Source organism: Tribolium castaneum, chromosome 2, assembly GCF_031307605.1.
Source record: "Tribolium castaneum strain GA2 chromosome 2, icTriCast1.1, whole genome shotgun sequence".
NCBI classification, from domain to species: Eukaryota; Metazoa; Arthropoda; class Insecta; order Coleoptera; family Tenebrionidae; genus Tribolium; species Tribolium castaneum.
In genome coordinates, this window is record NC_087395.1 from 24,391,357 (window position 1) to 24,404,478 (window position 13,122).

Sequence of the window (13,122 nt, forward strand, 5' to 3'; positions counted from 1 at the left end):
AAAATTATATGTAAATTAGAGTAACTTGACATTAAATTAAAAAATCTGATGTATTTATTGCTTTTAAACTAAATATTATAAAAAAATTAAAGAAAGTAATCTTCTTTGAAATTAAGAATTTGGGAAAAATAAAAAGAGTGTCAAAAATTTCCATTTTTAACAAATCAAATGTATTTCTAGTTTTAAGAAAGTCTTTAAAAATTGCGTGATGGGAAAGTGATAAGTGTTATCGCTCAAACACTCTGCTATTTATAGAATACTACGGAGAAAATTGTAAAAGAGATAAACCCTCCTAATAAGTAGCCTGGATTTGAGAGATATAATAAAACATGATTGATTTTCCATTTATTTTAATGACATGTTTTCTTGTGAAAATGTCATCTATTTATTCCAAGGCGGATTAAATATGCATCTGGAGGAAATCGATTATTGGAAAAGTTGAAGAAAATCGGCCAAAATGAATACAACTTCATTTCTATTCTTTGTTTACAAACATTTAGTCCTGGCCTGTCATTAGACCACATCCTCGATATTTAAGGGTCAATATCCATAATAGCAGCCTTGAAACTTAATATTCATGCGGAGAGTACGAGGAAAACATTAAGTATGAAATTTACAAAGTAACAGCAAATCGATGATTGGCATTATGGTGTTTCACACCGAAAAAAATGTGTCAAAAATCAACATAAAACTATTTTTTGTACAAATAGTTCAACAAAACAGGCGTGTCTCTGAAGAAATTAAAAAACAGCGAGTGTTTATTAAATTTTCCTGGAAAAAACTCGTTTCCTTTGTCATTAAACCGCATCCTCAACAACCAAGGGTCATTATCCATAATAACAGACTTGAACACTTGATACTTATGAAAAGAGGGAAGCAATAGACATTGAACGATTCAATTTTCTCAATAATCATGCTGGGCTTGACGCCAGAATTAAAACATTTCAAGTGGGAAGCGATAACGATTTATCGATAAGAACTAGAATTTCTGAAATATTAGGAGCCTAATAAATTTGGCGTTTACGAGCCATTAAAATGTTGTTAAAAAGAACAATTTTATCCTATTCCACTGGAGTCTGAATAATTCATGAGCCCAGGCGATAAATCCAGCCTAGTTGGTCCAAAAAGCCCCAATCCGCGCCTGTTCTGTTGCTGTAACCCGATCTCAAAACACCGAAAAATAACAAAATCGGCGGTCAGCATAAATCCCCAATTTTCGATCACTCGTCCGATTGGAAAAGCAGTGCCATGGCGCAGGCAAGTTCAAGGTGATTCATTGGCATTTGGTATCAATTGCAAGTGATATGCAATGCTGCAGTAGCCATCCACTTCTTTTCCAGGACCGGATTGCTAATTGGCAATGATTTTGGGCTCGGGACATCGGCCAGCAGTTATTCTACCTCCACCTCTTCGCCTATTATAAGAATCCGTCTTTTGGAGACGAAACGCATTTGTGTGGCTGAATGGCGAAGAGTTCATGTGCCCCCCAAGTGTGTGAAGTGTGAAAAAAGTGCCAAATTTTTACAAAGTAAGGACGAGGTTTGGTAATTATGGGCCATCATGGGCCGGTTTTTAACCCATGATTTATGGGGACAAGTTGGAGTTATTTAGCGGCATTATGCTAATGGCTCAGGAATGCCAGATGAACCGGAGCAATTTTTAGCAACCTGTTGCCTCCCAAAATTTTCGAGACGCACTTGAGATAAGATAAACTGACAATAAGATCCTTGTTCATTTTAAAATTCGTGTTAATTTATTTGAAAAAATAGATATCATCATTTTTAATTTCCTTTTTAGAAAAATCAAAATTTTTGCCAAATTACTGAAAAAACATAAATATCAAATTATAAAAACAAAAAAGGAATAATAATTAAGGATTTTCTTTGAAAATAAAGTTATAATGTTAATTGTTGAATTAAGCGAAACTCGGCCGCTTGGAAGTACAGTCACGATCAAAAAGAATGACACCTCTGCCAACCGGGTCGGATAGCAAAAGTCTAACTAAAATTTTTTAGGTAATAAATTTCAACAAACCTTTCAGTTTCCAAATATCCAGCTGGTTTCTAAAGATTTGTGGCTGCGGTTTTAGGGGTGCCATTCTATTTGATTGTGACTGTACCTTGGAGGTGAAATACTTAAGAACATGTTAATATTTCTAACGTCAGTTAGTTATGTATTATCAATTTTTCAAATAAATTTGAAAATAATTTCTTTGCAAATCATAGTGTAGTTCTGATTACAATTTTTGTTCAGGAGTTAAAATTTTCTTGTAACCAGAACGAAAATTCATTATTCCGAGTAACTTAATGCAAAAAATAACCAAAATTTGAGTGCTTACGAGAGTGCGTAGCCTTAATTAATTTTTTTAAACTAACTATAGCATTGTCCTAATTTTAATTAAGTGATAAGTTGGATCAAATCTTTTGTCATTGGTTCTTCTGACTTCTCTTAATTGTAAATTAAGGAAATTTAGTTTTAATCAAACTAATAATGCGTAGATAACTGAAAGATCGAAGGAGGTCCAAAAAGAAAATTTTATTGTAATTAAAAAATTATACAAATTAAAAATTAATTATAAGTAAAGTAAAAATTTCTTAGAAATGAAGCACATTTCAAAATTTTTCTAGACACAACATTCAGGCACTTGTAAGATAAACTCAATAAGATCCGTAGTTCATTTAAAATTAACTCAAATTCCGAATTATCTAAGAATTAAGTCTTAATTCCAAAAAATAATTATCATTTTTAAAGTATAAAAAATCATAATTCCTGTTCGCAATTCATTAAATTATGCTATAAATTAGATCGAAACTCTTCCTTAAAACTAAAAAATGAAAAATAAGTACAAATGGGGGTTTTTCTCAAGTAAACTGTAGTCTAGTTAATTAAAAATAATTAATTATTATTAATTAATTAATTGGTTCTTTTCACTTCTCTAAATTATACGAAATCGTAAATTAATTAAAATTAGTTTTAATTAAGGGAGAAAACAGAAAGATCGTAGATGTTCAAAAACGAAATTTATTGTAATTGATAAATTACAAATTAATTGTACAAAATTTGTTCGAAATGAGCGACTTTTTGCACTTCTCCAAAAATTCCTCTGTCATTGTCTCCAGCCAAAACATCTATGGAAGGCAATGAACTTTCCTCCTTTGGCACGTGATTATGTCATCAACCGCGATTCCAATCAATCGATTCCACTTTGCAAATTTTCAAATCGCCCAAAACAACCCCATTAGTCACCATCACGGGAAAAATTGCAACATCAGACAAGGCGTGTACCTCTTTATCTTTGGTTTGTTATTCGTCAGGAATTCCAATAGCTATTGCATTGTGACCAGACTTTTTTATAAATATTGGTCAGTGGCACGCACGTTCGGTTCTTCATTGTCACACGAATTCAGTCAATGTTAATTGTCCTTTTTCCAGGGGGAGAAGATAAGACTGGTGTTGTGACGCGTCCACAACAAAATCACCCATGAGTGTGTAAATAAGTTCAACTAACAATGGAATTACTGCACATAACTGTGAGTATTTGAGTTGCAATTAAATTTGCCCGCCTCCCGATCTGAATAATTCATACGGTTATTAACAAGGAACAAGTAGGCGTCCGTCACTTTAATCTCTGAATCACGGGCCCGAAATTTTCTAATTCCGGTCCTTGTCCCGTCTTTGTTTGTCTTCAAAATAAACAAGTCCATACCGGTTCTTAATTTATGATAATGCAAATCCAAACCTGGCTTTATCTCGATTCCAATTAAAGGCAACAATGACCTCTTCCAGCTATGTGCGTTCTTAATCCTCACACCGACCGACCAAAGGGTCGTCACAAGGACAATCCCGAGCTTCCTTCGGGACGACGTCGAGCGATATCCCTCAGGACCCGAGCTTTCGGACAGGAGCGCCGCTTACACAAATCGGGAACTGTACGGGACGCGGGCTTTGCCGCTCCGTTCGGCGGTTGAACACATCCCGGATTTGTAAGTGGCCACGCCTTTAAGACACACCCCGCGAGTTCTGATTGGTTGTAGGATTGCGGACTCGCGCCGGCTGCCACTCAGGGACGCGGTGGAGAAACGCCCACCGCCCGACGAACCAATCGACGATTACGAACCGAGCTTTGATCTGTTCTACTACCCGTCCCGACAAACTCTCTACACCCCAGTCCAGTATTTCAAGGATTTGGTGGCCGAGGCGTACGTTTCCCCCTTTCGCATTGACAACGAATCGCAGGAACTGCTAAAGTACCCCTCCTTTGCCCGGGGGCGGAGTTTGTATGACTCCAGAGGGAGGCACTCAGAGATAGTTGAGACGGTTTATGACCCACGGGAGGATGACCGTGTTGTTTGCTACGTCCAAGCGGCTGCCAGGTACCGGAAGGAGCCCTTGGCCTTCTCCCCCGAGGATTTGGACCCCTTTGCTTGCACCCATGTCATTTATGCGTTCGCGACCATTGACCCCCACAATTTTAACATGATTTCGAACGACGACGAGTCTGATATTATCCAAGGGGGCTATATTTCCGTCACGGGACTCAAAAGAGTTAACCCGAAACTAAAAGTACTGATCTCGGTTGGTGAGGGACGGGATGGTTCCCACAGGTTCAGTACCATGGTCTCCAGTGCCAACAGACGAAGGGAGTTCATCCGGTCCGCCATCACTTTCATCAAGCAGTACAACTTTGACGGAATGGACATCCACTGGGAGTACCCAGGGGCCGAGAAAATGGGCGGGCAACTGAGCGATAAGGAGTACCTGAACCTCTTCCTCGAGGAGTTATCTGAAATTTTCAAACCCAGAGGTTGGGTACTTACAATTGCGGTACCAGCCTCCCGGTTCCGGGTCGAAGATGGGTTTAACCCCCAACGCTTGGGGTCCCTTGTCGATTTTATCAACCTCCAAGCGTTTGATTTCCACCGGGAGCGGGAACCGGTGGCCGACCACCACGCAAATTTGTACTCAAGGCCGGGCGATAGTGGCCTTGACCTGTTCCTAAGTGTGGACTATGCTGTGAAGTTCTGGACCAAGAAGGGGTTCCCCAAGTCCAAGATCGTGCTCGGGGTACCATTTTTCGGGCGTTCGTTCACCCTCCAGTTCACAAACGAGACGCAAGTTGGGGCCCCGATTAAAGGTCCAGGACGGGAAGGGTTCTATACGCAAAATCCAGGCTTCCTGGCATATTTCGAAATCTGCGATATGTTACTGAATGAAGGGTGGCACAAAGGGATGGACGAGTCAGGGTCGCCTTACATGGTATATGGGGACCAATGGGTGGGTTATGACGATAGCGAAAGCGTCGAAAAGAAGGTTAATTACGTGCAAGAGATGAACCTCGGGGGTGTGTTTATTTGGGCTACGGATCTGGACGATTTTAAGGGCGTTTGCGGAATGAAATGGCCCTTGCTGAGTACCATTAACCGGCATTTGAGGGGAAACGAGTTGTTACCGATGCAACAAAGCCAAAACCCTCCCACTAAACCATATGGTACTTGCCGCTCAGAAGGGATCTTCAGTGACCCCAAGAACTGTGCAGCTTATTACGTTTGTCGCTCAGGGTTGAGCTACCACTTGTCGTGTGCCGAGAACATGATGTTTGACCCAATGTCCGGGAAATGTGAGTACAGCCTGGGGGAGAAGTGTAGGCCGGGTCAGATCATCCAAGTCGCTAACTCTCTAAGACAATATGAGGACCTCCTGGAGTATGAAGCTAAAGAGGAAGGACCAAAAGTAGTACTTGAATTTTGATTGTCTTTGGTTTAATTGAGTCTTTCAGGTGGTGTGCTACATGACCAACTGGGCCTTCTACCGAAAAGCCGAAGGCAAATTCGTCCCGGAACACATCGACCAAAGGCTTTGCACACACGTGGTGTACGCCTTCGCGAGTCTCGACCCCGAAAAACTCCTCCTGAAGGAGTTCGATCCTTGGGCCGACTTGGACAACAGTACGTGCTGACCCCTCCATACTCACCCTAACGGTACCATTTTGCAGATTTGTACGAAAGAGTCACCTCTTTGAAGGACACCAAGGCGATTTTATCTCTTGGAGGCTGGACTGACTCAGCTGGAGACAAGTACTCACGTCTTGTGGGCGATGGTTCCGCCAGACGCCGGTTTGTTGTGGCAGTTGTGGGGTTTTTGCGACGACACAATTTCAAAGGTTTGCATTTGGATTGGAACTACCCCGTTTGTTGGCAAAGCAATTGCAAAAAAGGGGCGTCCTCCGATAAACCCAACTTCACCAAATTGATTCAGGTAGTACCAACTATGGTAAAACTGTCTCTGATTGGATTTTTAGGAGTTGCGGCGCGAGTTCGACAAACAGAAACCTCCCCTGATCCTGGCTGCGGCCATTTCGGGGTATAAGGAGGTGATAGACGTGGCGTACGACCTACCAGCGCTTGGTACCGTCCTTGATTTCATGTCAGTGATGACTTATGACTACCATGGGGCTTGGGAACGCCAAACGGGGCACGTGAGTCCGCTGTTTCACCGGCCTGGGGATAAGTACCCCCAGTACAACACTGTATGACCCTGGTACTACACCATGATCACACTAGACTAACTTTTGGCTTCCAGAACTTCACCATGGAGTATTTGGTGTCTCGTGGTGCTCCCCGTGGGAAACTGCTAGTCGGAGTACCATTCTATGGTCAAAGTTTTACCCTAACCAAGGGCAACAACCACGACCAGGGAGTCCCAAGTGCCGGTCCCGGCGAAGCCGGTGAATACACCAAACAGCCAGGAATGTTGGCCTATTACGAAATTTGTAACCGGATCCGGAACCAACGCTGGATCGTCAATCGGGACACTTCGGGTGCCACCGGCCCATTTGCCTACCATGGGGACCAATGGGTCGGTTTCGAGGACATCAAGTCGGTCCGAGACAAGGCCGAATACATCAAAACCAAAGGTTTTGGCGGCGCCGTGGCCTGGACTATCGACTTGGACGACTTCTCCAACCGTTGTTGCGGTGGTTCCTTCCCTTTACTTCGAAGTTTGAACCGTGGCTTGGGATTAATCCCCGATAATCCCTCACGAGAGGACTGCACCAAACCACCGGAACCCGTAACTCCAGCTCCTCCACAAGTCACAACTGGGGTTGATACGGGAGCTTCAAGTACCGAACACATGCATCCAGACTGGACGACCAAACCCAGCACCTGGTGGTCGAGTACTACGACAAGTCCGTGGTGGACCACTACCACAACGAGGAGGACCACTACGACTCGACCTACCACGACTAGTACCACGACAAGGCCAACTACGACCAATTGGCCGACCCAAGGAACCACAATCCCGCCCCCGGCTGTTGTAATGCCAGAAGTGGATAAACCATCACAACCATGCGAACCTGGGCAATACGTACCAGACCCACACAATTGTAACGCTTATTACAGGTGTGTCCTTGGGGAGTTGCGCAAGCAGTACTGCGCTGGTGGGCTTCATTGGAACAAGGAACGCAAAATTTGTGATTGGCCAAAATCGGCCAAATGCGAGGAGAAAAAACGTGAGTACTTTATCAAGGTCTAGCTTTAGATTTTATTAATTTTCCCAAAGCTGGTCATAAACCTAGCACTTCGTCGTGGCAAAAACCAACAAAACCATCGTACCGCCCCCCAAGTACCACCAACCATTGGCAAACCAAAACCACGACTAGTACCACGACCAGACCCACAACAACAGTATCACAACTAATTGATGATAAATGTGATTCGGGCCAGTACTACCCTCACGAGTCATGCTCAAGCTTTTATGTTTGTGTTAATGGGCACTTGGTACCGCAGAATTGTGCCCCAGGGCTTCACTATAATCCGGAAGAACACATGTGTGACTGGAAGTACAAAGTCAAGTGTGTTGGGCGCAAACAATTGGCCCAGAAGTACCAACTCCCCAAAATGGGGGGACCACAACCCTACTCCGCCTGCAGCGAAAATGCCTTTGCCGCATACCCCGGGGATTGTACCCGATATTTGCACTGTCTTTGGGGCAAATATGAAGTGTTTAACTGTGCCCCTGGCTTACACTGGGATAATGTAAGTTACCGCTGAATTGTATAACATTTTTGATCACGATTTTTTTTCTTTAGAATAAAAATATTTGTGATTGGCCTGAGAAAGCAACCTGTGATGGTACCAGCAACGTCAATGTTGTTGATATCGTGACAACAGCCAAACCCGCACAAAGTACGACAAGTGTGTCAACTACTACAAGTTGGAATCCGGGCAGTACCACCAATTACCCGGAATGGCAACCCACGGAGTGGCACCCTCCCATCCCCCCCACGTCCGAAAAACCGCCCCTTCCCGAAGAATTAAAACCACAATCCGGGTACTTTAAGATAGTTTGTTATTTCACAAACTGGGCGTGGTACCGCAAAGGTTTAGGAAAGTACCTCCCGGAGGATATCGACCCAGACCTCTGCACCCACATCGTTTACGGTTTCGCCGTCTTGGACTTTGAAAATTTGATAGTGAAAGCGCACGACTCGTGGGCCGACTTTGATAACCGTAATCCCACTTTAGTGGCAATTTTCCTCAAATAAAACCCGAATTTTAGAATTCTACAAACGCGTCACTGGATACAAAGCCAAGGGAATCAAAGTTTCCCTTGCCCTAGGCGGCTGGAACGACTCGCAAGGCGATAAGTACTCCCGCCTGGTCAATAATCCCGCCGCACGTGCCAGGTTTATCAAACACGTGTTGCAATTTTTGGAAAAATGGAACTTTGACGGGCTTGATTTGGACTGGGAGTACCCGAAATGCTGGCAAGTGGATTGCAAGAAAGGCCCAGATTCGGACAAACAAGCCTTTGCTGCGTGGGTCACCGAACTGAAGCAGGCCTTCAAACCGAAGGGATATCTCCTCTCAGCTGCGGTTTCCCCAAGTAAGACTGTGATAGATGCAGGGTATGATGTTCCAGTACTTGCGCAAAACCTGGACTGGGTGGCTGTGATGACGTACGACTTCCATGGGCAGTGGGACAAGCAGACGGGTCACGTGGCCCCGCTGTACTACCATCCCGAGGATGAGGTTGTCTTCTACAACGCGGTACGTCTTTGGTACTGTTGTACCAATAGAGAAAAATAATTTATTTGAGCGTCTAACTTATTATCCAATCCGTATTTCAGAACTTCTCCATTAATTACTGGATCTCGGAAGGAGTACCGCGGAGGAAAATCGTGATGGGCATGCCCCTCTACGGCCAGTCCTTCCGCTTGGAGAAGCCCGAAAACCACGGTTTGAACGCCAAAGCCCCAGGTCCAGGCCAAGCCGGGGAATACACCCGAGCTGCCGGTTTCCTGGCTTATTACGAAATCTGCCACAATATCAAAACACAAGGCTGGACTGTGGTACAAGACCCCAATCGACGCATGGGTCCCTACGCGTACAAAGGGGACCAATGGGTGTCGTTCGACGATAGGGAGATGATCAAGCGCAAATCGGAGTTTATCAGGAAGATGGATTTAGGTGGTGGGATGATCTGGGCCCTTGACTTGGACGATTTTAAGAACCGGTGTGGTGAAGGCCGACATCCCCTTCTGACCACCATTAGGAACGTCCTTGCGGATGCTGGAACCGGGCAACAGGAGACAATTCCGCCCATTGATGAGGAACCACCAAGTGTTGAAGCCGTGGAAGAGGAACGTGAAGAAGCACCTCCAAGTGTGCACTCTTCAACGGTGGTACCACCACCGCAACATTCCACAACGCAAAGTCTAGTCGATCCAAAATCCGAGTTCAAGGTGGTTTGTTATTTCACGAATTGGGCGTGGTACCGGCAAGGTGTCGGGAAGTACCTCCCTTCCGATATAGACCCAGACTTGTGTACCCACATCGTTTATGGATTTGCGGTACTCAACGGCGATCAATTGATCATCAAACCGCACGACACTTGGGCCGATTTCGACAATAGTGAGTTTATTTATTTCATTTTATTTGGGTACTACTCAAAATTTCAGAGTTCTACGAAAAGGTCACAGCCTACAAATCGAAGGGAATCAAGGTACTTGTCGCAATCGGAGGCTGGAACGACTCGGCAGGTGACAAGTACTCGCGTCTGGTGAACAACCCATCGGCCCGCAGACGTTTCATAGCCCACGTTGTCGATTTCATCGAAACCAACAACTTTGACGGTTTGGACCTAGACTGGGAGTACCCCAAGTGTTGGCAAGTCGATTGTAACAAAGGCCCGGCGTCTGACAAGTCAGCGTTTGCCGACTTTGTCAAAGAATTGCACGAAGCCTTCAAACCCAAAGGGTGGCTCCTATCAGCTGCAGTTTCGCCAAGTCGGCGCGTGGTAGATGCAGGGTACGATGTACCAACCTTGTCCAAGTACCTGGACTGGATTGCCGTCATGTGCTACGATTACCATGGGCAATGGGACAAGATTACGGGGCACGTGGCGCCCATGTACGCCCATCCCGAGGACGCGGACGCCACTTTCAATACTGTAAGTTTGGTCATGGTACCGTGATGGTACTGACTGCTAATTACAGAATTTCACTATTCACTACTGGATTGAGAAAGGCGCTGATCGGAGGAAACTCGTGATGGGCATGCCCATGTATGGACAGTCGTTTTCATTGGCTGACAACAACCAAAATGGGCTCAATGCAGCCACCTATGGGGGCGGAGAGGCCGGGGAGGAAACACGAGCTCGTGGTTTCCTAGCCTATTATGAAGTACTGTCCAAATTTAAGTTTTCTTGGGTTAAGTTATTGTTTTCAGATTTGTACGAACGTTATTAAGAAAGGGTGGAAGGTGGTACGTGACCGCCGGGGACGTATTGGTCCCTACGCCTACCTACGTGACCAATGGGTCTCCTTCGACGATATAGGCATGATAAGACACAAGTCTGAGTTTATCAAGGCCATGGGTCTTGGTGGCGGTATGATCTGGGCGTTGGATTTGGACGATTTTAAAAACCTTTGTGGGTGTGAGGAGTACCCACTACTTCGCACCATCAACCGGGTGTTACGAGGGTACGCTAAACCTGACCCTAAGTGTATCCTAGGCCGTGATAACGACAAAACTAAACCTAAACCTACAACAATGAAACCAACCACAACCATTGGTTATGAACCACAAGAACCGGTACTTCCGGCCGAAGTGGTACCGTGTCAAGGCCGGCTTTTCGTAGCCGATGATACCAACTGTGCCCAGTACTATTTGTGTAACCAGGGCCAGCTCCAATTGCAAGTGTGCCCCAATGGTTTGTTCTGGAATAAGGACCATTGTGACTGGCCTGAGAACACGGAGTGTCACCCGGACGCGAGCAGTACCATGGCACCATCAACCACACCGATGGTACCGGACAAGCCGGTCACAACCACCACGTCCAGACCCATTGGTACTGACACCAGCGACGATTATAAGGTCGTTTGTTACTTTACCAACTGGGCGTGGTACCGCCAAGGCGATGGGAAGTACCTCCCGTCTGACATAGACCCCTCACTTTGTACTCACATTAATTACGGTTTTGCGGTCCTGGACTCGTCGAGTATGACCTTAAAACCGCACGATTCTTGGGCCGATATCGACAACGAGTTTTACAAAAAAGTCGTTTCGTACAAATCGCGCGGTGTTAAGGTCTTGATAGCCTTAGGCGGTTGGAACGACTCAGCCGGTAACAAATACTCGCGCCTAGTCAACGACCCACAAGCCCGTGCGGCCTTCATAGCCCACGTTCTGGCCTTTATCGAAGAGTGGAACTTCGATGGCCTTGATTTAGACTGGGAGTACCCCAAATGTTGGCAAGTGGACTGCAACAAAGGCCCAGACTCGGACAAAGAAGCCTTCGCGGCCTTTGTCCGCGAACTGAGCGCGGCCTTCAAGCCCAAAAACCTCCTACTATCAGCTGCGGTTTCGCCCAGCAAGGCAGTGATAGACGCTGGGTACGACGTGCCAGCCTTATCCCAGTACTTGGACTGGATCGCCGTCATGACCTACGATTTCCACGGCCACTGGGACAAACAAACCGGACATGTGGCACCCTTGTATTACTACCCTGGCGATGTTTACGATTATTTCAACGCCAACTTTTCGCTAAACTACTGGATCGAGAAAGGGGCGGACCCAGGAAAAATCGTGATGGGCATGCCCCTCTACGGCCAAAGTTTCAGTCTGGCTGACGCGGCCGATAGGGGCCTTAACGCCAAGTCGTACGGCCCTGGAGAAGCCGGGGAGTTTACCCGAGCTGGTGGTTTCCTAGCCTACTATGAGGTTTGTCAACTTTGTGAAAAAACAATCAACTGTTGTGATATTTTCAGATTTGTGAACGGGTGAAGAAGAGGGGTTGGACGGTGACGAGGGACCCTCAAGGTCGCATTGGTCCATATGCCTATTTGTCGAACCAATGGGTGTCGTACGATGATATCGCCGAAATCCGGCGCAAGTCGCGATTGGTCAAGGCGTTGAAACTGGGCGGGGGCATGGTCTGGGCTTTGGATTTGGACGATTTTAAGAACAGGTGTGGGTGTGGCAAACACCCGCTCTTGAAGACTTTAAACAATGAGTTGAGAGGGACGCCCTCTGATATCAGCGTGACTAATTGTACTTAAGTGTGATTGATGCTTATATGAAATATTTCTCTTCTTTGAGTCGTCACGACGGCGAAAAGGATACGATAATATTTTTTCGGTTTCCTATGTATTTTTAAGGTTGTGTAAGAATAAAACACGTTTTAAAACATTTTCCTTTTTTTATTAATACAAAAGCAGATTTAAAATACATAATTTCTCCCAGAATCTTCGGCAGAAATGGTGGTTGCTCCAGGTCTTTTTCTAAAGCCAACATAAGCAATAAAACTGGAAGGTATTTGGCCCACATTTTCAAGGTTATGTAAGAATAACACACGTTTGAAACCATTTTACTTTATTATTTAAAACATTTGCGAATTTTCTTCACATTGAAAAAATGGTGGATGCGCCGGGTCATTTATTTTAAATCAAATTAAACAAGGTTTCGTGATTTATTTTGTAAGTATGGTGGTCTAATACTAAAGAGTTACTGTATGTACACTCTCAGCTTTTGGTTACTTCCATGAGATTCCATAATATTAGTTGTAGAAAGAAAGTCGACTTTAGGAAGTGGTAGTTGTTTAAAAACTTTTCGTGTTCTT

At 44.9% G+C, this 13,122-nt stretch overlaps 1 protein-coding gene and 1 long non-coding RNA gene across 3 annotated transcripts; one reads left to right on the plus strand and one right to left on the minus strand.

Moving 5' to 3' along the window:
* Positions 1-1,353: 1,353 nt before the first annotated feature.
* Cht10 (Chitinase 10) lies at positions 1,354-12,692 on the plus strand. 2 transcript variants are annotated; one of them, XM_008199916.3, is made up of 16 exons: positions 1,354-1,528; positions 3,433-3,530; positions 3,787-3,983; positions 4,035-5,730; positions 5,777-5,945; positions 5,993-6,255; positions 6,299-6,526; positions 6,580-7,510; positions 7,561-8,036; positions 8,090-8,510; positions 8,560-9,050; positions 9,131-9,914; positions 9,962-10,452; positions 10,499-10,684; positions 10,731-12,224; positions 12,272-12,692. In XM_008199916.3, exons 2-16 carry the CDS (start codon positions 3,510-3,512, stop codon positions 12,560-12,562), a joined length of 8,139 nt encoding a protein of 2,712 aa, XP_008198138.1. In that variant the 5' UTR covers positions 1,354-1,528; positions 3,433-3,509; the 3' UTR covers positions 12,563-12,692.
* LOC135265468 (uncharacterized) lies at positions 3,008-3,858 on the minus strand. The gene is made up of 2 exons (XR_010333151.1): positions 3,740-3,858; positions 3,008-3,683 (listed from the first exon to the last, which is right to left on the minus strand). It is a non-coding gene; the product is annotated as an uncharacterized LOC135265468 (long non-coding RNA).
* Positions 12,693-13,122: the final 430 nt, after the last annotated feature.

Coding starts and splice junctions, on each gene's coding strand:
- Cht10 (XM_008199916.3), top strand. CDS start 3,510: ATGGAATTACTGCACATAACT. Junction 6,527..6,579: donor AGTACCCCCAGTACAACACT/GTATGACCCTGG, acceptor TTTGGCTTCCAG/AACTTCACCATGGAGTATTT. Junction 9,915..9,961: donor TTGGGCCGATTTCGACAATA/GTGAGTTTATTT, acceptor TCAAAATTTCAG/AGTTCTACGAAAAGGTCACA.